Here is a 27,280-nt window from a genome sequence, read left to right on the forward strand (position 1 = left end):
CCGAAAACTCGGGGCGGCTCCTTAAAAGCCTATCTGTCTCTTATATATCTTATTTCTTTCCACTTTCTAAGGATTGAGGATTATATATCTTATTTCTTTCCACTTTCTAAGGATTGAGTTGCAATTCCCCCTCCCCTAACCAGTTCGTTGATATCTACCCCCTTTCCAGAGACACATATTCTATCAAAACAGCCTACGCGATAGGACAGTATGTTTTAAGTTTTATAGCTTGAGAATAACCAAATGACAGAGTTGGAAGGGAACTTGGAGGGAACCCTGTAGCATTTCATCCAAATCTGAGGTATAAATTTTATCATTATAAAAGAGCATGCCCAGCTGCTGGTAAAAAATGTAAAAAGCTGATTCATCTTGCAAAAATGTATAGAACTAACAGCATAATTTTATATACATATGCTATGTACAAATTTTATAAAGAACCAAATCCACTGAAGATTTATTTATGTTATTTGTTAAATTAATTTGCAGCCTATCTCACTGTGACCCCTATGACAATCATTAATGATTCTTGACAAATGTATATTTTATTTTATGTACACTGAGAGCATAGGCACCAAGACGAATTCCTTGTGTGTCCAATCACACTTGGCCAATAAAGATTACTATTCTATTCTATCTATTCTGTGTGAGGCTATTCAAGGGGACTTACAATAATGGAAAGGAAGAAAACGATCAGAAGTAAAATAATAAAAAATAAAATAAACAATGAGAAAGAACACAATGAGAAATAAATCAACATGATAACCAAAAAAGATGAATGGCTGGAAATCAGACAAGTGAGGAGTAAGCAAGGGGAAGTCTGCCATCAACCCAGCAAGCCACCTCCAATATGGAACTATTGCATGCACAAAAAGATTTATTTATTAATTATTAGAGTTGAAAGGGACCTTACAGGTCATCAAGTCCAACCCCCTGCTTGAGCAGGAAATCCTACAGCACCCCAGCCAAATGGCAGTCCAATCTCCTCTTGAAAATGTCCAAAGTTGGGGAGTTCACAACCTCCGCTGGCAGGCCGTTCCACTGGTTGATCGCTCTCACCATCAGGAAATTCTTCCTTACCTCCAGATTGAATCTTTCCTTGGTCAGCTTCCAACCATTGTTCCTCGTCTGGCCCTCTGGTGCCCTGGAAAATAGTGTGTCCCCCTCCCCTCCGTGGCAACCCCTCAAGTACCTGTATACAGCTATCATGTCCCCCCTAGCCCTTCTTTTTACTAGACTATCCATGCCCAGTTCCAGCAACCTTTTTTTTTGTTCCTTTTCCTCAAGTGCATATTCTTCCTTTGTAACCTCTCTGAGGTAAACACTCCTTCACCTGCTCATAGTTTTGGCAGATGAGGTTTAAACAAAACTCAGAACACCTGCCTCTGTTCTAAAATAGTTGTTCTCATATTCCAAAATAAGAACTACTACGTCTTAAAATAATAAAGGTGAAAAGGAATCGAGTCCTCCACATTCTCAGTTATTTTCTTATACATTATCTCTCATTCTTTTTTCTTCAAGTATTTACTCATTTGGTTATTAGACAAATGTGAGAAGCTTCACAGAAAACCACTCATACAAATAATTGTATATTAGGAATAATCCATATGAAAAATCCATACAAATTTTTCCGCCAATCCACATGAAATTTACATTGCTGTAACTGCCTATATTTGACCCAGGTATATTCTACCTACAACATTCTAACTGACTTAACATTTCAAAAGGATATAAGCGAAAGACAGGTTAATAAAACCTTATAGAAATGAATTACTCCAAATCTTTGTAAGGAAAACCTCTTTGCTGTTATTAAATTCACAATCATCAGTTTTTGTATATTTTTGTAGACAGTACGCTACAAATCAGAGGTGGGGAATCTGAAGTTCTCCAGAGATTGTGGCAATACTGCTCTTAGCTGCCCTCAAATTACCCATGCCAGCTTGGTCTACTTAAGATTGAAGTTCAGCAGCTTCTGAAGCCCATAAGCTCTCCACCAGTGGTGAGTTCTAAACAATTTTGCCACTGGTTCGCGCAATGCTTTTGCGCACATAGGCAGAGCCTCCCGCCACCACTGCTCTCCACCCTCTAAACCAGTAATGGCGAACCTTTTTTTCCTCTGGTGCCGAAAGAGCATGCACATGTACTATCGTGCATGCACGAGTACCCACACTCGTGATTCAATGCCTGGGGAGGACGAAAACAGTTTCCTCCACTCCCTGGAGCCAGAAACTGTCTGTTTCCCAACTTCAGTGGGCCCAGTAGACTCGTGTTTCGCCCTGTCCAGGCTCCAAAGGCTTCCCTGGAGCTGTGGGAAGGTAAAAATGCCCTCTCTCATCCCCCTGGAGGGTCTCTGGAAGCCAAAAACACCCTCCCAGAGCCCCTAGGGGAGCCAAAAATCAGCTGGCTGGCACAAACATGCATATTGGAGCTGAGCTAGGACAACAGCTCATGTGCCAGCAGATATGGCTCCCTGCCATAGGTTCACCATCACTGCTCTAAATCATAATCAGTCTTGATTGAAAAGTCTTGTGGACAACACATGGAATAGACATGGGTACATTATTGGGAAATGTACTGTTCTGCCAATTACTCAAGTTTCCCTTAGAGCAGCAATTGAAAAAAAGTACTGCTCTGTTAGCAGTTTCCACTGGCTTGGAAAAGTTGCTGTTTTGAGGAATGGAAAAAGAAGTTTGGAAGGTGGAGATGCTTCTCAGACTCTTCACCAAGAGTCAGCTGGTCATCACATTGGGGGAGGGGGGTAATATCAGATGGGAACTGAATTTATCCTATTTTAAGCCTGCAAGCAATGTTTGAAAGTTGTCTGAAAATCTTCCAAAAAGGCACGTGCATGAGGAGGATCAGAGAGAGAGAAAACACTTAAATGTCACGGCAATCCATCAAGCAACATTAATGAGAAGTGGGGCATTTAAGGTTAAGGGAATACATCGTTCAGCACCTTTAGCTGAAGGGCCAAAATGCTGCTGGTCACGTTTACTCTATTTACTCTTTCTCAGCCCCAGCCGACTTCATTGGGTGGCTGTTATGAGAATAGCATGAAGAGAAATCCCAATGTAAGTCCCTTTCAGGAACCATAGGAGATAAAACAATAACTGAAGCTAGAGCATGAAAACAAAGGACCACCATTCACCAACAAAAACAGACTCTGCATGCAGAAATCCAGTTCAATATCCAGCTTATCCATTAGGAGAAATATTAGAGTGCTTCACAGACTATCTGGAGCCCCTGGAGGAAAAGTGGGATCTAAATCTAGAAATAAATAAATTGTAAGGGAAGCGTTACCTTTAACAGCTAGTATTTCTTTTTTCAAGGAAAAAAATAGAACAATAAACTTAGCATCTTTATCAAACCCATTTTGAAATGCACAATAAGCTTCACAAAATCAACAATGTAATCAAAGAAAATATAATTGGTGGCATACTAATTTAGAAATGCTTTAAGAACGTATAATCCTCCTGATGTTGTTGCAAAACAATTCTCAACATCCCTGAGTATTAATTATAGTAACTCTGTGATGAGTTTATTATTCAGCAATGTTTTTCCTTAGGGATTATTCACATTACAAATTGGTGGGGGAGGGGGTTAGAGATTGCTATTATTAACAAAAGATATCTTTCTTGACATTAGTTTTGTAAGAGAGACCATAATTTTCTTAAATTTTAGAAATAGCTACCTACAAGTTCAGACAGATAGTGTCAAAGTATGTCATGCCTATCAAGTATGACTTGAAGACTTCTCTTTATGATATACCCTGTTTCCCCGAAAATAAGACGTACCCCGAAAGTAAGGCATGTCAGAGGTTTTGCAGAATTTGCTAATATAAGGCACCCCCCGAAAATAAGGCATAGTCAAGTTTACATACGGTACGGTGGAAAAACATACGGTACCATTCAAACCTGTTCATAGCGGTACCGTAATAATGTGGCATCCCCTGCTGGCCCCTTCCATCGCTTTGTACCATCCAGTACAGCAGACACAGTTTGCTGCTGTCTCACCGCCATTACAGTCTCCACTACAGTGCGTAGACTGTAGTTCCTTTGGTGGCCGGAAGCTGCAATAGCGGGAGTATACTGTTGTACCATATAAGTGCCGTCATTTGTGTGTGGGTGCCATACTGACAGGTACCGTACCGTAATCAGTGTACCGTATAGTACACTTTCTTTGGGGGGTCAGCTTTTCTGCCTGTGAATTTGTCTTATTTGAGAAATATAAGGCACCCCCCGAAAATAAGACATAGCACAACTTTTGGAGCAAAAATTAATATAAGACAGTGTCTTATTTTCGGGAAAACACGGTAGTACTATGGATGGGCTTCTTTCATAAGCTTTCATCAACTTCTGTTGTGAGAAACAGAATTCTTCATAGCTAGTGGGGAAAAAGTTGCCAATAGCAAAATTATGAATTACGCGTAGTAACATTTAATTATTTATTGACTACCTGAACATTAACTTAATGTACTGTACTATAAACCTACACAGCTGAGGTGGGTTCCTACTGGTTCTAACAGGTTCTTTAGAACCGTTAGTAAACTGATGATGACATCATGGAGCCAGTTCTGTCAGTGCAGTCTGTGGGCGCCGCCATCTTGTTTTTTGCTCTTGCACATGCTCAGAATCCAGGTTTTTGGCACTGCACATGCACACACGCCGGACAGCTACTCAGTGCATAATGCACACTCAGCCATGTGGCGCATGAGGAAGCAAACCAGCAGCGAAGTAAGTTAGAACCAACACCTGCTACACAGTCTGTTTGCTTTTCAGCTGATAGTAAGATGTGATAATTTTTAACTGTTTTGCTTGTTATCCTGGTTCACCTTAGCCAAGACCAACAGTCTAAATTACACAAATTATTCCATCTTATATTTAAGGCAATAATACTATATTTTATTCACGAAGGCAGTGCTATTATTTTTTCAACTTCTTCTTTAAACAAATATGAGAGCACAATATTCTCACTGATCAACAGATTTGCTAGTCTTAGGTCCCATAAAACTCATTACTGTAACTTTCTGAGTCCAACGGACTTGATGTAACAAAAATATATTAAATTTGTTATGATCATCCACGTACAGCGATACTTAAAAGAAGCCTATTACTGCTAAATCATACTGGCTTGATTAAATTTCACTTGCAGATCTAAAAATTTGCAAATCTCATTAATATACATTTCTCCCACATGCTTAAGTCAGGATGAAAGCCAACACCCTTTGAATTGGCCCACTTTGCATCAACAGGACTGATGTTGTTATTGCAAATGTAAGTTGAGAGAATTTCAGAAAATGAATGGTAGAGGGGGGGGATTTTCCTTTCCACCCAGCATCACCTTTTGACAAGAAAAGCATCTATCGATGAGTAACTTCTGAAAGCCCTGATTAGGCATTTGGACGAGCCAGTGGCCTAATGTCTCTTGCATTCCAAATTAAAATGATCATGGAGGTCAGCCATGTTTTTATTCATTGAATCAATTCAGCTACCAAATTTATGTCTGGTCCTGTCCATGGACTTACTATATCTTATAGCATTAAGTGTTTTTGTTCTGTTTTTTTGCAAGCAGGATATCTAGTATGTCATAAGAAGTGGAGAAAAATCCAGTAACCACAGATGTGTACATGAAACAACTTTTGAGAAAATAAACATCTACTCTTGAGGGCCATATAATTTATCTCCTTCAACAGTGCCAAATACACTTAGCAACAGCAACAATATGAGTCAACAACCACAGGGAGAAAAGTTCCTTCTCAAATACCACTGTAAAATATGGTTTCCTTTGAACTACCATCAACCAGGTCTCTGCTAAAGTGAAGGTGACAGGTCCCTTTCCCTATAAATTATACTCTAAATTTTCTCAACTTTTATATGAATCCACAATTCCACACTAATAATCCATAAATCAAAGTTTCTATGGTCTCAAAATAAATAAGGTCTTAGAAACAATGCAATCCCTTTAGACCAGTGTTTTTCAAACTTTTTTGAGCCGCGGCACATTTTTTACATTTACAAAATCCTGGGGCACACCACTAACCAAAATGACATTCTAACACAGTATACATATTATACATATAGTTAATAATATAGTTTCTAAATGTATTTATACTCAGTGTGAAACCTGGGCCTGTTTCGATGAACACAAAAGGGCAGGAATGATAGAAAGACACACACAAAGCTCTTCCTCAGCAGTTCTCAGTCTCTCTCTGTTTTTAGTTTTTATTGGTCCAGTTTGAGAAGCTCAGCTCACATAGATATGTGGTTGGAAATGGGAGCAATATTTGTTGGCCAGAATGGGGAACTCCTTGGCGATAGATAACCAAAAACTGTCCAAAGGAAGATCAGCCAACTTTAGCTTTAAACCACGATTAGACATCAGGGAAAACGGGGAGGAGTAGCAACTTCAACTACTCGCCACGACCACACAATGACAAGTGCGCAGCAGCCCGAGCGGGGACCTTCCTGGGTGTGGACAAGAGGCAGCCTGCTATTGGTTCATCGCTAGTGGTCGGGATGAATCCTAGAAGGTGATTGGTCAGTGAGCGTTCCCTGTGCCTCCACTCTTCCTGTCACTGATGCCTGGAGGGATTGTGAGGGGAATGTTTATGTTCGGATGGAGGCGGCTGGCGGCGAGCCGGAAAAATGGCCTCCGTGGGCCATAGTTTGGGGAACCATGTTTAATTTCCCCACGGCACACCTGACCATGTCTCACAGCACATTAGTGTGCCACGGCACACTGGTTGAAAAACACTGCTATAGACTGATACTGTATAAGGATATTTCAGATTTCTGTGGAATTTCAATCCTGTTTTTTTAGTTTTTTTAGTTGTTTGGAAACCCTATCAGAGTTTTTTTAGTTGTTTGGAAACCCTATCAGAGCTTTTCTGGAACAAAAGAATAGATTACCAAAGCATATCTCTCAATGTTATTACTAATCTAGATCTTTTCCATAGATTTGTCACTTTATTTAGTCCACTCTTCTGATTAATTCTACCTGTTAACATAACACGGTAGTCAAGAATGTTGTCTTCTCTATTAATCCCTATTTGTAAGTACGTATTGCAGCAAATGTTTACTCTATAAAGATAATATTAGATATAAAAAGCTCTAAGTGAATGAACTTGAATGCTTTTTTTTTAAAAAAAAGTGTTCGCAGCAAATTGGCTTGATGCAGTTTTGTTCAAAAATAAAATAGCAAAGGGTCATGAAATTCCCAAATTCTAATACTAAAAACGCAATATTAATGATTTGCAAGATGGACTGTGCATTATGTCTGTACCCTTGTATATAATACACTTTTGTTCCAACGTTACAGGTTGAATTTATAGTCAAGAAAGAAAGTTGTGTTTAGAGTCAATGGCTAAACCAACCCTTTCAAAATCAAAGGCATAATGCCATCCCCTGGATTACAGCTATCCATGGGCCTTTTGTTTGAGAATTTGTGCTAGAAACAGTTTACACATGATTGGATGATTTTGGGAAGAACTCTTTTTGCTGCCTAGCAAAGCATAACTTTAACTGAAAGAGAGTTTCCCAGCAGCAACAAGCAAGTCCCAAAAACAAACTCGGTAATGCAAGGATTCAAATATTCCAGCAGCTCCACCCACCCCCAGTATCCATCAGGAATGGATAAGAGAAGATTGAACTGCCACTTGACTGGTGCACTATAGGGTTCCTGCTTGGGCAGGGGGTTGAACTTGATGGCCTTTATGGTCCCTTTCAACTCTAACAATAAATAAATAAACAGACAGACAGACAGACAGACAGACAGACAGACAGACAGACAGACAGATAGATAGATGATAGATAGATAGATTAGATAGATGATAGATAGATAGATAGATAGAGAGAGAGATAGAGAGATAGAGAGAGAGAGAGAGAGAGAGAGAGAGATGATAGATAGATAGATAGATAGATAGATAGATAGATAGATAGATAGATAGATAGATAGATAGATAGATAGATAGATAGATAGATTAGATAGGTAGATAGGTAGATAGGTAGATAGGTAGATAGGTAGATGGTAGATAGATAGATAGATAGATAGATAGATAGATAGATAGATAGATAGATAGATAGATAGATAGATAGATAGATAGATAGATAGATAAATGCACTCGTGTTGAAAAAGCAGAAGCCTACAACAAAATTTATCCCAGATGACTAATGACAGGTTTCCACTGGTTGATTTCAAATTCTGCACAATTTCTTTCTTGGTTTTTTCCAACCCTGCCCTCTTGATTAGTACTGGCAGAGACACCATCACATTTTCCTAGCAAACTCTTTCAGGATCTTGCAAACATATACCGGGACAAGTTTTTTTTCTAGTATAGTTCATAAGTACATATACATTAAATTTACAGTTTATCACAGAAGTGAGTACACCCCCTCACATTTTGTAAATATTTAAATATATCTTTTCATGTGACAACACTGGAAAAATGACACTTGGCTACAATGTAAAGTGGTGAATATACAGCTTGTATAACAGTGTAAATGTGCTGTCCCCTCAAAATAACTCAACACACAGCCAATAATTTATTTATTTATTTATTTATTATTGATTGATTGATTGATTGATTGATTGATTGGATTTATATGCCGCCCCTCTCCGAAGACTCGGGACGGCTAACAGCAATCATAAAACAGTGTACAATAATGTCTAAAGTGCTGGCAACAAAACTGCTGCTCCCCTCCACTCCTAGTCCTATATCGGCACTTTAACCACTATACTATTCCGATAAAATAATCAAGGATTGTCATTTTCAAAATGTAATTATGTGTGTGTGTGTGAGGTATGTTTGTATTGACTGAATATATGTCATCAAGTTATCAACTCTTAGCAACCAAATAGGTAGATTTTCTCCATGATTGTCCTTAACCTTTTAGCTTTTTTAATCAATCTACTCATTATCCATCCAGCCTGGTGCTAATTGTCATCTTTCCTTCAACCTTTGTCCGTATTAGAGCCTTTTCCAGAGAGTACAGCTTCACATAATGTATCCTAAGTAGGATAATTTGAGCCTGGAGATGTATGCCTCGAGTGAGAACTCTGGGTTGATTTGTTCAATGATCCACTTGTTTGTTTTGGCTAGCCAAAGTATTATCAGCAGTATGCTCCAACGCTAAAGTTCAAAGCATCAATAGTCTTCCTGTCCTACTTCGTCAAAGTACAGCAGCTTTTACTTCCACAAAGTGAAAGAGGGAATATAATAGTTTGCACAGTTCTGATCTTTGTAGGTAGAGACTTTGGAATGTCTTTTATAAGGCTCTCGTGGCTACTCTATCAAGTGCTAGTTTGTTTCCCACTTTTTCATTTCAATTTCTAAAGGGCAGAAATTGCCTATTATTTCAATATCTTATCAATTTTAAAGCTGGTTTTCTACTTCTTCTCATTAGTGCGATCTTCTTTATATTTAATTAGGCAACATACCCCATACTTGGGCTTCATTACTAGACCTTGCAGATCCTTTGCATTTTCAGCTATTAGTGTAGTGTCCTCAGCATAGCGCAGGTTGAAGTTTCAATATGAGTTTCAGAGCAACTGGATACCTCATTTGACATATCATCCACCATGTATCTAACGATTGGAATTGCCTTGGTGGTCACTGCCTTGATGGTTTTTGTTCTGTCTAGGCAGGCCAACGACCCAAATTAACATACACACATACATGAAGCATAATAGGAAAAAAGGTATATTGATTACAAAACGTTCAGGTGAAAAAAGGTTAATAGTTTCAACTCAAAATTAGTCCATTCTGGCTGTGTTCCCAGCTTAAGTTTAAGTCTCTGACTTAAAGAACAAGTCCCAGGCTGGAAGCCAAAACTCATTAGGGAAAATTCCTTTGCAGTGATTCTGTCAATCAACTGGACTTACAGTTTCTCCAGAGTCTTTCAGAAGCTGCAGATTTCATGAGTTGTAGCGATCTGAAAGCATAAAGTGCTCCTGGAACTCTGGAGCTCACAAACAGCCGTGATTTTTCAAATCTTGCTCGCTGCCCACTTCTGCCAAGCCTGTCGCTTATATAGGGACAAGGCGTGGCCAAGAGTCCCATAGAGCTACTAACGCAAAGACCCTTTTCTTCTCAAATACTCATGTCCAGACATCGTTCTCCTCACTCTTGCATCTAACATGGCCTCCTCCACGTTCTCCTCTAAATACCATAACTGGGGGTGATACAGTCTCTAATTGATCCTCACTCTCAGACTCAGATGTCATGAACACTGGCCTAGGATACCAATACACATCTGTTTCTCATTTTTTGAAATTTGTGGTCAGCTGAGCCAGATGTGGCCCAGCCACAACAGTTTTTTTCCACCGAGTTTAGATTTTAAGATCTTCTTCAATCTCATGACCTATTCACTTCAGCCCTGAAGCTGACCAGGCCGAAGCCATCTTGAAAGTTTCAGTGTTGCCATATTGGAGCTTAGGAATAGCAAGGAGGGACTTGAGATAGCTGGGATTTGTAGCCAAAACAAAATACTTCTTCTTGGAACCCAAGGACTTTCTCACACCTGGCCAGAAGAAGGCAGAGTAATGTCACCAGGCAACCAGTCAGCACTATGATTGGACCATGCGACTGATAGATTTTAGAAACTGACTTTTACTTTAAATTTGATGAAAACTGTCAGAGTTTCCAGAGTTGGTTTTCAGCAGATCTGTGCCAATATGACATATCCATTAATATTGATTGTTTCTTCATTGCTTATTTGACCCCTATGACAATCATTAAGTGTTGTACCTCATGAATCTTGACAAATGTATCTTTTTCTTTTATGTACCCTGAGAGCATATGCACCAAGACAAATTCTTTGTGTGTCCAATCACACTTGGCCAATAAAATTCTATTCTATTCTATTCTATTCAATAAAGCTATTCTTTGACAAATCTATCTGCCTCAGAGTTTTGCTTTCTCTCAGTCTATTACTTCGAATCCTGACATTAAAACAACTCCATGTACTGCATGACCCCAAGGGAGATGATGGAATTAAGGGATTAGAGTCATCTTGAAGGATGCCCAAATATTTGTAGTGGTTACTGATATTATTTCCATAGGGCATTCCTTCCTTAATTCCTTCAGTTTTCACTATTTTTTTCTGTTGGTGGTAAGAGGGGCACATTTGTCTACTCCAAACTCCCCTGCAATTCATTGGCTGTATATTTGAAAAGTGCTGAGCAATGATTCTATTGCAGCTGGTGTTTTCCATACAGCTTCACATCATCTATGTAAATGAGGTGGGATAGCTTGGCTAAATTTGTTGGTTTTTGACAGCCATAGCCTGACTTGTTCAGTCCTGTTAACAGAGGAATCAGCGCAATGGCAAACTGTACTAGTGATAGTGAATCTCCGTGAAAGATTTCTCCTTTGGTGTTAACTTTTCACAGTCTATCACCATTGACTAGCAACTATGTCTTGATTTTGTACAAAGCTTCTCTGATGTTGCTAATGACTCCTGTTTTGTCTAGACATTTGATTATCCAGTCATATGGAAGGGAGCTGAATGCCTTCTTGTATTCAATCCATGCTACATTTAAGTTGGTCTTCTGTTTCTCGCAATTTTCCAATATTATCTTATAAATTAGGAGTTGATCTTTTGTTCCTCTGCTGTTCAGTAGTTTCTTTGATGCTCGGATGGAAAGAACCTATTTTCAGCAAGATGTTGTTGGACTGTATCAGCTACCCACACCTGTTAGCAATGTAAAAGTTTTTGTAAATAGATTATGGATTGGATTAAGGATTATGGACTGGATTTTTCATTATCACATGTTATTATCAAAGGTTTTGCTAGATGTTAACCAATCTTCAATTTCACCTTCTTGCAGCAAGATGTCAAACTGCTTGCCAATCTATGCATGCAAACCAGTCAGATGTTCCAATCCAAAACTATGCAGTTTCATTTTCAGATGTTTCAACCCAAAACTAGTCAATTCATTTTCACTTGCTTAATTGTTGATCTTCCTTGCCCTTTTCTCCACCATTTCTGTTGTTATTACAACGGGTTTTTTTCATTTCAGGTACTTTTTTATTTTTAATTAACTCTTATTGGATTATTGTATGCCACCATGAGTCACCATATTAAAATAGTAAAATATACATTACATAGTGAATACATATGCCTTATTTGCATATATGGGGGAGGGGCGAGAGAGTCAATTCAAGGTGGCAAACATTGTAGAGCTCAGGGTGCCAAAGCTATATTTTTCTAAATCACTTTTGTTTTGAATTAGCAGGGAAGACGATTATTTAAAGTGAACAATGAAAATGGTATCTTGCACATCAAACACCAGGCAAGCAACAATGTCATATGAGGCCTCTACAGGTGGAATCCAGCAGATTATATGGAAGATCTGCTTTCTATGCATTTGCTATGAAATTGTCTCATTAAAGTGTCTGCCAAAAGCCACTGCTGTAGTTTGCTGCAGATGAAACATTAAACAGCCAACTGTTAAATTAAATTAATTAATTTTATAGTTCTTGCAAAGAAAACAGAGAAAAGGAGGAGCTTTCATTGATAGCCATTTAAAAGTGGATGGGAATATTTAAATAAGTAAGTACTGTCTTTTTTGGAGTAAAAGACGCACTGGAGTATCAGACGCACCTGAGTTTTTAGGGAGGAAAATGGGGGGGGGGGGATCTGCCAGTATTCATCTGGCTAGAGTCCTTAGTCTGGTCAGCTCCGGCACATTGTTTTATCCCCTGATTACTTGATTTTTTTTCAGCGAAAACGTGCCAAATATTGTACACAATCGTCCTGGCTGAAAGTTGGGGAGTGCAAAATATTTACTTTTTCCAAGGGGGGGGGGAGAGAACAGAAAATAATTGAGAATCACTGTTTTAATTAATTCATTAATACTGCCCGAGTTCTGATATATGAGAAACTATATATATATATATATATATATATATATATATATATATATATATATATATATATGTATATAATTTTCAAATTCAGCTTAAACATGTGACATATATATATATATATATATATACAGTATATATATATATGGGTTATAAACAAATAAAATGTTCCATTACTACCCTCACCTCCAAAAGGCTGTAACTGTAATTTTCATACAGAGTTTATACATTACATTAAGCTAATATCAAAGAACCCACACTACAATTTAGCATGATATATAAACCCTGAAAATATATGTACCCAAAGGAATCATGATATACTCAGTTTTAAAAATCATTTACTTGTTCAATTTCTATACTACTGCCATCAGTGTGGCACACAGAGCCATGTCATCAGGAACATGCATCGCCACCCATTTCTCTTCCAGGTTTCTGGTATGGATGTGCATGGAATGATCAGCTGACCTTTGTGAATGCAGCAGTACTGGAAAACAGAAGAGTTGGTCTTCTATTTTCTGGCATGAGCATGCGTGCCACCCATTGATTGGTGTATGCACATGCATGTCAGTAACCGGAAGACTTGCTGGCTGGTGCATAGGCATGCAGCGGAAACTGGACATGCACCCTGGGCAGCTTGTCTTAGTGATTGCATTCCAGACAAGTGCATATAAAGTGCTCCCTTTTGGATACTCAGCGCCGAAAAGATTTGCCATCACTGTACTAGGCATTCCTGATTGTTCATTAAAAATCAATATAAAATTAAAACATGGGATATATAATTTTTAAAAATATAAGGAAAAATATTGAAAATCTAAAGAGTTCTGTATTGTAGGTACCATATAAGAGAACTAGCAACAATTTAGAATATGTATATATGTAAACACTCTGCAGTCTGCATTGGTTGCCGATCAGTTTCTGGTCACAATTCAAAGTGTTGGTTATGACCTATAAAGCCCTTCATGGCACCGGACCAGAATATCTGCAAGACTGCCTTCTGCCACACGAATCCCAGCAACCGCTTAGGTCCCACAGAGTTGGCTTTTTCCGGGTCCCGTCGACTAAACAATGTCGTCTGGCGGGACCCAGGGGAAGAGCCTTCTCTGTGGCGGCCCCAACCCTCTGGAACCAGCTCCCCCCCAGAGATCAGGACTGCCCCCACCCTCCTTGCCTTTCATAAACTTCTTGAAACCCACCTCTGCCGTCAGACATGGGGGAACTGAGACATCTCCCCTTGCCTATGTAATTTTATGTATGGAATGTTTGTGTGTATGCTTTTATATAAGGGTTTTTTTAGGTTTTGTTATTTTAGATTTTAGTATTAGATTTGTTATTGTACATATTGTTTTTGTCACTGCTGTGAGCCGCCCAGAGTCTGCAGAGAGGGGCGGCATACAAATCTAATAAATAAATAATAAAATAAATAATAAATAAAATATGTAATTTCACTGTATTTGAAAAGATTTTCAACGGTATTATATGCTGCTCTGATTTAAGATAAGCTGCACTGATTCCTTTAATTACTGTCTCCTGTTCATCTTACTTACTCCATTGCCCCATCTCTTAGCTAGATGTATCAACATAAACATTCAAGCCAACTTAATAAACAGAATTTCTGAGTGGCATGTTTTTACAACACTACGATGCTCAGGAGATTTTAGAGCTTGAAGTGATGCAATACTAACCGGTTATGCCACAAGAAAGCATACATATCTATTTTACCAGCAATACGCATTATTTTGACAATAGCCCAATCATCCAGAAGACAATATATACTGTGACAACCATTCTGTGATGTTACTTAGAAAGTAACTGAGGGATATGGATATTGCTTAAGCATATTTTTTTTATCCTGAAATAGCAGCCCCTAAAAATAGTAGGTTTTTAAGAGAGAAAATATTTGCTTTTTTCAGCGTTACAATCATTGGGCTGGAGGGACCTTAAAGGTCTTCTAATTCAACTTCCTGCCCAAGACAGGAGTGCTTATACCATTCTGGACAAATAGTCATCCAATCTTTTCTTTAAAATCACCAGCAATGGAGCTCCCACGATTGCAGCTGTTCCATTGACTAATTGTTCAGAAACTTTCTTCTTAGTTCCAAATTAGATCTCCTTCAAACCATTGCTTCTCATTCTGCCCTTAGGTACTTTTAAGAACGCCCCTCTTTCCTGTGGCAGCCCTTCAAGTATTGAAAGATGTCTATCATGTTGCTGTAAGCCTTCTCTTTGTTAGGCTGAACATACCTAGTTCCCTTAGCAGTTCATCCTACAGTTTAGCCTCCAAATCACTTATCATCTTTGTTGGTCTTCTCTGACACTTTCTAGGACTTTAGAATCTTTTTTTTTGTATCATGGTGACCAGCAGTATTCCAGGTGTGGTTTTGCTAGCCCAGTGTAAATTGACATGATCACTTCTTGTGCTCTTGATACTATCCCACTGTTGATACAGCTGATGACTGCATTGGCTTATTTGGTTAACTACCATATTTTTCAGAATATAAGACGTATCTTTTTACCTCCCAAAAGAGGGTGAAAACTTGGTTAGGTCTTACACACCAATTGTAGCCCTACACTTAGGTCTCAGTTTTTTACTGAAAGAGTAGTAGATGCTTGGAACAAACTTCCAGCAGACGTGGTTGGTAAATCTACAGTAACTGAATGTAAACATGCCTGGGATAAACATATATCCATCCTAAGATAAAATACAGGAAATAGTATAAGGGCAAACTAGATGGACCACAAGGTCTTTTTCTGCCCTCAATCTTCTATGTTTCTATGTTTCTATTTGCTTCCTTGCAGAAAACAGCAGCAGAGCCTGATTAGCATAAGCCACTGATTATCTGCCTCCTGACAGTCAGGTGATTGATTGAAGTTGCTGGCAAGCCCACCTGCTAAAATGAAAGTGAAACTAAAGCTGCACAAGGCAAATTGCTGCAGCGATCAGATTATGCTAAAACTGGCTGTTCGTTTTTGGCTGCAAGGAGGTAAGTCAATAAGAGCTGGGGTGACGCAGTGGTTAGAGTGTAGCACTGCAAGCTACTTCAGCTAACTGCTAGCTGTAGTTCAGCAGTTCAAATCTCACCACCGGCTCAAGGTTGACTCATCCTTCCGATGTGGGTAAAATGAGGACCCAGACAGTTGGCGGCAATATGCTGATTCTGTAAACTACTTAGAGGGGACTATAAAAGCATTATGAAGTGGTATATAAGTCTAAATGCTATTGCTATTGCTTACTATAAATGCCTATAGAATGTTCAAATTCTTAGACTTATTTTTTAAAGACTGTTTTATTATTGTTCTAGACAACTTAACAAAATGAAGAAACTTTTTAAAATAAATGCTTGATCTGAAGAGGCCCAGTGCTATTGTATCTTCTTTTAAATATCTTTCTTTTATCTTTCTTTTAATTGTTCTATTGTATGTTGTAAGCTGCCCCGAGTCTACGGAGAGGGGCGGCATACAAATCTAATAAATAAATAAATGAATAAATAAATAGCAGAGAATACTTCCAGGAAGCCACTTCAATTTTAACAGCATCTGTACAAGTATAGTCTGAAATGTCCTGTTTTAGTACTAAGTATTAGTATTAAATGTTAGTATTAAAATAAGGCACCTGATTGAAACCCTGACTTAGTCATGTTTGGAGTAGACCTATTTAAATAATTGGGAGAGTTAGTGGGATTACATTGAAGAAAACTTTCTGGCATTAATATACTGCCATAATGCGGAGAGGGGCAGCATACAAATCCAATAAATAATAATAATAATAATAATAATAATAATAATAATAATAATAATAATGTACATTTCTCCAATTCTTTGCTATTTCTATGGGTCAGGCACACATGCACAGAAATACACAGCAAACAGTGTATATCATCTCTGCTGTTTGCTGTTTGACAAATTGCTGAGAGGCAGAGGCCTTTTCCCCTTGTTTTCCTCCCCCAAAACTAAGGTGCGTCTTATACTCTGAAAAATACAGTACATCAGTTAAACAACTAGATGAACACAGAGTTAATTCTAATTCAATCTGGCCATATCTCAGTTCAAGAATGGATTTCAATTAAATGTCAAGAAAACCACATTAAGAACAAAAAGATAAGACACTGAACCAAGATCTACAAGCCCCACAGTAAAAATAACTCTGATTCATTATTATTCTTGGTGCCTTGGAGAATAGGGAGGAGGCCAATCCCAAGACGAAAGGACTGCAACAGTATTCATAAACAACCCTGGGAATACTCACTTCAAAATAAGAAGCCTAATTGCTACTGTTTATGACACAATTAGCATATCAACAAGTTTAATCAGTGAAATACAGAACATGCATGAAGAAATCTATGATCCCTTAAGTAAGCCACTTTTTTTATTAAAGGTTTTTGAAAACTTTTCCCATTCATTTTCTTCATAAATGCATAAGTATCTTCTTGAAAGCTTTTCTTGACAATGCCTGAATGTAGGTTTTTTGCTCCATACAATACAGTACTATAGTATCGTATCTTGGATAAGAAACGAAACATTTTCAAAGACAAACCGGAAAGTCCAGTTGCCTCTTGGAAACATAATTTCGGGACATCTATGACCTGGATGACTGAAAACCTCCATAGACATATCATAAATATACTATAAACAGAGTCTTCAGTCATAAATGCAACAGATGATCCTTCCCACTTTCAAATGCATACACAGACAAAATAATCAGAAACTAATAAAAATAGAGGTTAAAATTTCTTTGGAAACTCAAGTCTACCTACGATCTTCATTCTCTACATCAATGACCTTTGCGATCTCATTACAAGCAACTGTGTTCTCTTCGTCAATGATGTAAAACTCTTCATTGCCACCGATAACACAACTACTCTCCAAAAAGATCTAGACTCTGTTTCTGATTGGTCTAACACATGGCAACTCCAAATCTCAACCAGAAAATGCTCTGTCCTACACATCGGCAAAAAGAATCAGAACTCCAAATATAAACTGAATAATCAAATTATCACAGATAACCCCCACTCAGTTAAGGACCTCGGAGTACTAATTTCAAAAGACCTAAGTGCCAAAGCCCACTGCAACAACATTGCCAAGAAGGCTTCAAGAGTTGTTAATCTAATCCTACATAGCTTCTGCTCTGGCAATCTCACACTACTTAACAAAGGTTACAAAACTTTCGCCAGATCCATCCTAGAATACAGCTCATCTGTTTGGAATCCATGCCGCATCTCAGACATTAACACCCTCAAAAATGTCCAGAGATACTTCACCAGAAGAGCCCCATAACAGAATACTGTATGAAACTAGACGTACAATCCTGGACCTAGAAAGCTTAGAACTACGCCGCCTTAAACGTTATCTAAGTATTGCCTACAAGATCATATGCTGCAATGTCCTGCCTGTCAACGACTACTTCAGCTTCAAACACAACAACACAAGAGCACATAACAGATTCAAGCTCAATATTAACCGCTCCAAACTTGACTGTAAAAAATACGACTTTAGTAATCAGGTTGTCGAAGCGTGGAACTCATTACCGGACTCTGTAGTATCATCCCCTAATCCCCAACATTTTACCCTTAGACTGTCCATGGTTGACCTCTCCAGATTCCTAAGAGGTCAGAAAGGGACATACATAAGTGCACTAGAGTGCCTTCCGTCCCCTGTCCTATTGTCTCTCCTATATCCCATATATCTTCCCTTTATCTTTCTTCTATTCTCTTTTTGATTTATCTTATCCTATACTCTTTCTTCTATTCCTTCTCTAATTTTCTTTTCTTTTTTTCCCTTGAAGGTGTCCTCTACTACTTCATTGTGTATTATTGTATATTGGACAAAATTAAATAAATAAAGTAAATATAAGTCAAATGTCAAATGACATTTGACTTATAAGGCTGTTAATCTTAATATCTTGCTCCGGTTGTAGATGTAATGGGGTGAGTGAACATTTTTTTTATTATAGTGGTTTTAATTATTAGTTTTAGTGTTAGATTGGGTTTCATTTGCCATATTGTATTGCAATTTGTTCTTATTATTGTAAGCTGCCCTGAGCCTCCGGAGAAGGGCAGCATAGAAATCCATCCATCCATCCATCCATCCATCCATCGATTGATCGATAGATAAATAAATAAGTTTGTGTTAAATCATTTTGAGCTTAAACAGAGGTTGGAAAACAGATTCATTTATAATACATACACTATTATTGAATATGTATATACCATCTCCCACAATTCAAACTTATTTTGGCAATTTGTTATCAGTCTCCTTTAAGGTAATTTGTTAATCTCCTAGAGATGCTCTATTAATTGGAAATAAATCTCTAGAGTTCTTGAATCTGAAAGCAGAATACAGAATCTTCTATTCATTAAAATATTACAAATAGCACCAGATTTATACTTGCATTTCCTGAAGTCCATTAGAGTCTAAAGAGCTGCGGAAGTTTTTAAAGTACTTCATTTACAGACCAATTTCTTTTATAATTTTCCACCCATATTGTTTCAGATTTTGCTCAGTCTTATGATACTCGTATGGACAGCAAGAAAAATTGTGCTACTGTTTCTGAACCAAGATTGAAGGTATTGATTGTAAATATGGTTTTTTTTCTGAGAAGCGTTGTTCAATTCTGCTTCTTTCCTCTTCTCCCAAATGTGTCTTACATCCTTTTTTAAAGTTCCCTATATATAACATATTATTAGTTTTTATTCCCTGTGATTGATTCCCTGGCTAATAGGTTTTCTATTTGGGAGACATTCTGGAGGAAAAACCATGCTTTTCTTCTAATTATAAAATTTTAAAAAGGATAAATTGTGGTAACAATCTCATATGACACCTTTCTTTATTACTTAATATTCCCCACTTATAACGGACACTTGTAGATGCTCCAAAACATCTACATATTCTTTGGCAGTTCAGACTGATTTCTGAATCATATTCAAAGCAGATCACAATCTTACTCCAGCCTGAGATTATACAGAACCTCAAAGTCACACATAGTTAAAACTAATGCACCTTTTCTCCTTTAAAAAGGAAGTGTTAAGGAGCAATGTTAGCAGAAACATGCATTTTAACGTTTATATACCAGATCAAGTCCCATTAGATGAGTGTTTTAGCTTAGAGAAAAACCTTTATCCCTAACATTCCCTTTGTTATTAGTAGACAGCTGATATATCATTTTTGAAAATAACCAGTATTATTAGGTCAATCATTTTTTTAGTATACAGCAGTGATGGTGAACCTTTTTTGGCTTGCGTGCTTGTGCGCGGGATAGCGTGCATATGGGTGTCCATACCCATAATGCAATGCCCTTCCCCCATGCATGCATACAACCCATGAGCTTATCAATATCTTTTTGTAGGTGAGGTCTCCAGAACTGAATACAGTATTCCAAATGTGGTCTCACCAGTGCTCTATACAGTGGGATCACAATCTCCCTCTTCCTGCCTGTTATACCTCTAGCTATGCAGCCAAGCATCCTACTTGCTTTTCCTACCGCCCGACCACACTGCTCACCCATTTTGAGACTGTCAGAAATCACTACTCCTAAATCCTTCTCTTCTGAAGTTTTTGCTAACACAGAACTGCCAATACAATACTCAGATTGAAGATTCCTTTTCCCCAAGTGCATTATTTTACATTTGGAAACATTAAACTGCAGTTTCCATTGCTTTGACCACTTATCTACTAAAGCTAAATCACTTGCCATATTACAGACGCCTCCAGGAATATCAACCCTATTGTGCATGTAAAGTGCACATAAAGTGCACGTAAAAGTAAAAATGGGACATATATTTGAATCATGAACTGAAACCAATTTTTTTACAATCAAAACTGCCATTCATTTCAGCATAAACATCTGATTAGTTTTAAAACTTCAAATGTTTCTGTCAGGAAAGATGTTACCTAATATTTTTTGTCACCATAGATTAACATGGTTCTTCTGCAATTTTATGTACAGATAGATTTTGCGATGAATTCAGGTCTGGCAAACCAATAAGTAGTTCTCAAGAGCGACCTACCGTGTGAGGGCTGTCATAGTAGATAGCGATAGAAGACAGCCTTGGAGAGACGCTGCAGCTCTCTGTGAAAAACCTTCCGGAGTCACCATACGGCCCCACCTGGAATTTGTATGCCACAGTCATGTTGCCAATGGGGGGCAAGCCAGCATTCACAATGACTTCTGTAAACAGTCCCGAATAAACAGCAAAGCCGAAGATGGTCAGCAACAGAAGCAGCACCAAGGCCACAAACAGTCCAATTAGAAGCCAGTCCGACATGACTTCTGGTGTATCCGATGTTCAGATATCAACTAAGGACAAGAGACGAGATCAAAGGTTACTTTGCTTTTCTCTGTGTGTGAGGACTTACAGTGAAATGGAAGAGTTAAACGGATTCCTCCCTTACCTACAATTCAATGTAATCTTTATAAAACCTGCTTTGCTTCTGAAGCTTTCCATTGGGATGGGACAAAGATAGTCCCTCTTTCTAGATGTTTTATTTAACTCATTTTATCTGGCAAGAAAGATATGTTCCTGATCTCGCCAATTAAAGTATGTCATTTAATGTAGGGGTCTCCAACCTTGGCAACTTTATGACTTGTGGACTTCAATTCCCAGAGTTCCTCAGCCAGCTGGTTGAGGAACTCTGGGAGTTGAGGTCCAAAAGTCTTAAAGTTGCCAAGGTTGAAGACCTCTGATCTAGTGGGACCCAGGACGATGCCTTCTCTGTTTCAGTATCTCTCTTTTGGAACCCCATTCCTCCCATCCAAAATTAAATTGGACCAATCCTGCTGGCCTTTCTGAAGACTCTTCAGACTCTGCTCTTCTCACAAGCTTGGTGGTCAGAAGACACAGCTCATGAGGTATTGCTACTTTGATATGACAAGATTCTTTGATCAAGGAAATAATTAAAAGAATTAGTAAACAACAATAGAGAAATCTCTACTCTATTTACAGCAATACACTGCTGTTGTGTTGTCTGTGAACATTAACCTCTGAATTAGTTTTCTGTTTGTTTGCTTTGTCTATTTAACCAAGGGGAAAGGAAGAAGCTTTGAATAATAGAGCCAACATTTTTGGTATTAATCTGTTTGCAACATAATTTCCCAGTATATTTTTTCTTTTTATTAACATAATTGTTTTGAAATTATTGCTGCTTCTTTAATATGAAGCTCATTTTAACAAACATTTGTGGACAGCAATTGAAAGTTACTCCTAACTCTCTGTTAAATTCAAAACACATAACTGCATCAATTTATATTATTTATGTAATGATGCAATGATGCCAACACACAAAAGACATAAAATCAAGATTAAAATTAGAATAATTTGATCAACTAGGTAAGGAGTACATCAGATATAACAATTACTCACTGCCTCCTATTTGTAGGTCAGTTAAATCAAAGTTTCAATTAGTTGTTTATTAGTATTGTTACCCATTTATATTTTTAACTGCCAAGCAACCAAAAAAAACCATACATTTCCTTGAAAAAAAGTCAAAATAATATCTTATTAAGAAAAAAGGTGATAGCATTCTTGTATATTGGTACACAAACATCTTCCAAACCTACAGGGCTCCCAATGAACTCCAAATTTGTTATTATATACTGTATTCCTAATTCTCAAAATCTTCAAGTTAAAGCTCAGGAATAATATAATGTCAAGAAATTTCTTATAAGTTTCAAGACTTTCTTATACTTCTTAACAAACTGATTTGAAATAGCGGTTAACATAAATAAAGTTACCAAGTGTTGTTTAATTGTTGCATTACTGAGTCTTTAAATGTGAAATTCTCTATTGATTCAGCTCACCTCTGTTCTTCCCATTTCCCATTTTACATCAGGAGTTGGAACTCCCTTAAGCTTTTCTATCCCATTAGTGTACTATTGGGACAGCAATACAATGGCCTCCAGATGTTTCAGATTTCATTAGCTCCAGCCTGCATTGCTGATACAATTATCGGAATTGTCATCCAAGAGAACATTGGAATGCCAACTTTTATAACTCCTGTTTCAAAGAGTCAAACTACATATGAAATTGAAAAAATGCATGGAACCCAACACTGGGCCCATTTCTTTACCTGCCAAAATAATAATTCATGATGTAACAATCTGGATAGTTATAGCAGCATTGCAAAGGTGTACAATTTCTAATTCAAATCCTACCAATTCAGATATATATTGCAAATCATACAATTCTTCACCCTGCTTTTATCTCTGCCAGATTTCAAGTGTTATGTTTATAGTTTGGGGCACATAAATGGAATCCTACATAAAAACAATTGGTGTGAGAGTTCAAAATGAATTAAACATACATGTTTCTTTCTCCAAGCTGTCCTCTCCAAAGCAATCTTCCTAAAAAGAAGAATGAAAAAGTTATTACATTAAGTTGAAAAATTATGAACTAAAGATTCTAAAACAGTAAAAATATTTACATCACCCAGAATTTCAAATGCCAATTGTGAACCTGCACAAAAATGTATATACTTAACATATCCACGGAGAGGGGTGGCATATAAGTCCAATTAATAAATAAACATAAATTTCATTTCTTCAGATTAATAGATTGCCGAACTCACTATACATTGCTTGAAAGCATCTAACAATCAATACATTTAACTATCTCTAGTATTTTCCTAATTTCATTTAAATTAACAGCATATTAAGAGCCAAAGTGGCGCAGCAGGTAGAGTGCAGTACTACAGGCCACTAAAGCTGATGGTAAATCTGTAGGTCAGAGGTTCAAATCTCATCATTGGCTCAAGGTTGACTCAGCCTTCCATCCTTCCGAGGTGGGTAAAATGAGGACCCGGATTGTGAGGGCAATAGGCTGGCTCTGTTAAAAAGTGCTATTGCTAACATGTTGCAAGCCGCCCTGAGTCTAAGAAGAAGGACAGCATTAAAAAAATTGAATAAATAAATAAATATTTTGCAGGCAACAAAGGTTTTGCATCTACATGAAAGCTGGCATGATTATCTGAGAATAAATCACACAACAAATCATGAATATAGAAAAATGCCTAGGCAAAAAATCCTGTATGTAATGAATCAACCACTATCCAAAGGCCAAATAATTCATGAGGCAACAATACACATATCTTTTTACTGATGGATGATATCATGACCTAACCTATCTTTAAGGTATGTTTTGATAAAGTTATCACTTAATATAGTTCGTAGGCTCAAAAGAGGTATCAAAATATGATATAGAATCTCAAATCAATCAGGCATAATTGTGGCAAGATAGGTGGCAAATAAATGAGGTAGGTAGGTAGGTAGATAATTTCTTGAAGCTGAGATTTGTCCACTGTTTCATTCTTTTTTCAGAAATTCCATAATTTAAAACAAACACTTCTTCAATAAACACATTGGTCTTACCTGAAGAATATCACAAGATCTTCTGATTCAATATTTACTTTCTGGGAGGGAAAAAACACAAAAGTTTATCTATGTAAGTTGATTTCATAATTTCAAATTTTACATTAGAACTTCACAGCTCTATAATATTTCATTGTTGTAAGCAAAAGATCCATTTCCAGAATGGAAATCGAGAAGCATTCCTCCTACAAATGAATCTCTTCCTGGGAGGATAGGAATAGATCACATTTGCTCATACCAAGAGAATGAAAATTATGCCTATGGGAGAATTCCTGTTCACACTGATGGGAAGAGGAGAGTTTGGAAAAGAAAGAGGTTATAGTATATTCTTTCAAGCCATAACATCAAACCAGAGGTTTTCAAAAACAGCTCAGGTAAGCAAATAATGAAAGCAGTATTGTAACAATACACAAGACATGCTCCACCCTGGTTAGTTTTTGTATTGTGATATCACATGCATACACAAAAAAGGTGGAGCTTGCACAGCGCTGCTTGCATAGTTTTATTGAAAGAATCAGAACCTGTAGATTACTCTGAATGGAATATGGTAGGTTATTATTAGGGACAGGCATGTTGGCTATAACAAGTAGGGGTGAGTACAGTCTTAATTGTATCTTCCAAATAAAAGCTATGAAGTGGTAAGGATAAGAGCCTTCATCGGGAACCAGCCCAGACCAAAAAGAATTCTATTTGGTTTCCTAGTAAATTTGATTATTATTTATTTATGACACTTGTTATGCCATTCCAGAACAGTTTCTGGACAGCGTCTGCTTCCCCTCCATAAAAAACTTAGTCAGAGGCTAAAGAACTTAAAAACATACAAAATTCAACAAACAAATATCAGTAAACAGAAGAAAGATCTTTCCCTGGAAAGTCCTCTAGGAGGGTACTAAACAAGATTCCCTAGGAAGTGTTCAAAAACTGGTTGTTCCTACTTAAAAACCTCTCTGTAATTACTAGAACTTACGGTACTATGTTAGAGTTTCAAAAAGAATTTAAAAAGAGAAGTCCTTAGACATTGAGCATAAGCAGATCTCCCTGTTATTCATCAGGGATAAAAAACTGCAACTGCTTTAAATATCGCACTAACTTTGGAAATCTGAAATTTTAAAACATTCAACTTTTGAGGCATCAGGGTTTTTTCTTAGGGTGGTACAGAAGCCCAGGAATATGGAGGAAAGAACAGGTGTGTTCTACTTATAGGAGATCTAAATCATTGAAAACAATTGTTTTTAAAGTGGGGACATTCTAATAATTATCCGCTTTACTTCAAAACAGGGAGCGATTCTGGAGCAGAGCCTCTAAGGCAGACATTACAATCTCATAAACTGCTGGGAAAATAGCTTCTTTCAAGCAGCCTGATTCAAGCCACACTGAACAGCTGGCAAGTTACTGGCAGGCCTGTGCCAAATGATAACCTAGCAGTTCTAATTTTGACGAATAGCAAATTCCCATTCAACTATTTTAAAGAAGAACCCCAAATACAAGACTTCAGTTGTACAATAACTGAAGCAAGAAACTATCGGAAAATCTAGGCAAGTGTGACCAAACAAATCATTTTACACCTACCAAATCTGGGCTTCAAAAATGCAGATGACTCAATAAATGGCAGCACAGAATTAGAGCTTTCTTTATCTCTTTGTTGATAATCTAATGGTTATCTTGATTTGTAGCCCAGATCTAGCAGCTCTTACCTACATTTGCCAAATGATTCAGCTGGAAAAAATCCTTCAGGGAAACTACTGATAGTGGCAGATCAATAAAAATGCCTGATTGAAAAGCAAATCTTTTAGAATGCTATCTTCCAAAGTAATACAGTATTATTTTATTTATTTATTCGATTGTTACGCTGCCCTTCTCCTTAGACTCAGGGCGTCTTACAACATATTAGCAATAGCACTTTTTAACAGAGCCAGTATATTGCCCCCACTATCCTGGTCCTCATTTCACCCACCTCGGAAGGATGGAAGGCTGAGTCAACCTTGAGCCGGTGATGAGATTTGAACTGCTGACCTACAGATCTAGCAGTCAGCCTGCAGTATCCACTGTGCCACCTCGGCTCATTACTCACTCTTACAAAGCATTTACAATTCACACTTCAGTGGTGGGATTCAAAAAAATTTACTACTGGTTCTGTGGGCGTGATTGGGTGGGTGTGGTGTGACTTGGTGGGCATGGCAGGGGAAAGATACTACAAAATCTCCATTCCCTCCCCATACATGGGGGGAGGTTACTACAAAATCCGCATTTCCTCCTGATTAGCTGGGACTTGGGAGACAAAGAATAGATGGGGCTGGACCAGTCAGAGATGGTATTTACCGGTTCCCCAACCTATTCAAAGTTTCCGCTACCAGTTCTCCAAAATTGGTCAGAACCTGCTGAAACCCACCTCTGCTTCCTCTCCTGTAACAGCAATTTATAGGAGATATAGAGAGAGGTTGAGTTTTTTAAAGCCTTTCTCTATTTACCAACTTAGAATTAGAATTGCCCCCACCCTCCTTGCCTTTCGTAAGCTCCTTAAAACCCACCTCTGCCGTCAGGCATGGGGGAACTGAGATATTCTTTCCCCCTAGGCCTTTACAATTTATGCATGGTATGTTTGTTTGTTTGTTTGTATGTATGTTTGGTTTTTACAAATAAGGATTTTTTTAGCTGTTTTAGTATTGGATTTACATGCTGTTTTGTACTAGTGTTGTTAGCCGCCCCGAGTCTACGGAGAGGAGCGGCATACAAATCCAATAAATAATAATAATAATAATAATAATAATAATAATAATAATAATAATAACAACAACAATAACAATAACAATAACTTCTCCTGTAGTCACTTTTGAATGTTTTTTTCCCTACTAAGCTTCAAACCCACAAAATTCTAAATTTATTTGGAAAATTGGGTACAGTATTACTTACATGTGCCTATTTGTTCATATAGCTTTCAAAGCAGGATACAGCAATATTTTTTAATGTAAAATTTTAATAAATTTAAGAACTGATCAATTCCATAATGTTGACCACAAAACCAAAAATGGCATTCTATATCCAGGGCCAAGAAAGGACCCAAA

The 27,280-nt window shown here is 37.6% G+C and overlaps 1 protein-coding gene across 5 annotated transcripts in view; it reads right to left on the bottom strand.

Moving 5' to 3' along the window:
- The window catches only part of TEX264 (testis expressed 264, ER-phagy receptor), a 207,614-nt gene that overhangs the window by 173,919 nt on the left and 6,415 nt on the right, over positions 1 to 27,280 (bottom strand). For 4 of the 5 annotated variants that reach the window (XM_070738718.1, XM_070738719.1, XM_070738720.1 and 1 more), the window contains exons 2-4: positions 24,219 to 24,259; positions 23,156 to 23,195; positions 20,863 to 21,152 (exon numbers count right to left, since the gene is read on the bottom strand). In XM_070738718.1, the coding sequence (XP_070594819.1) occupies positions 20,863 to 21,120 (258 nt within the window). In that variant the 5' untranslated portion in view covers positions 21,121 to 21,152; positions 23,156 to 23,195; positions 24,219 to 24,259. The remainder of the gene's footprint in view (positions 1 to 20,862; positions 21,153 to 23,155; positions 23,196 to 24,218; positions 24,260 to 27,280) is intronic. The other variant, XM_070738723.1, reaches the window with a different exon arrangement.

The sequence above is a fragment of the Erythrolamprus reginae genome, chromosome 2 (genome assembly GCF_031021105.1).
Source record: "Erythrolamprus reginae isolate rEryReg1 chromosome 2, rEryReg1.hap1, whole genome shotgun sequence".
Classification (NCBI taxonomy): Eukaryota; Metazoa; Chordata; class Lepidosauria; order Squamata; family Dipsadidae; genus Erythrolamprus; species Erythrolamprus reginae.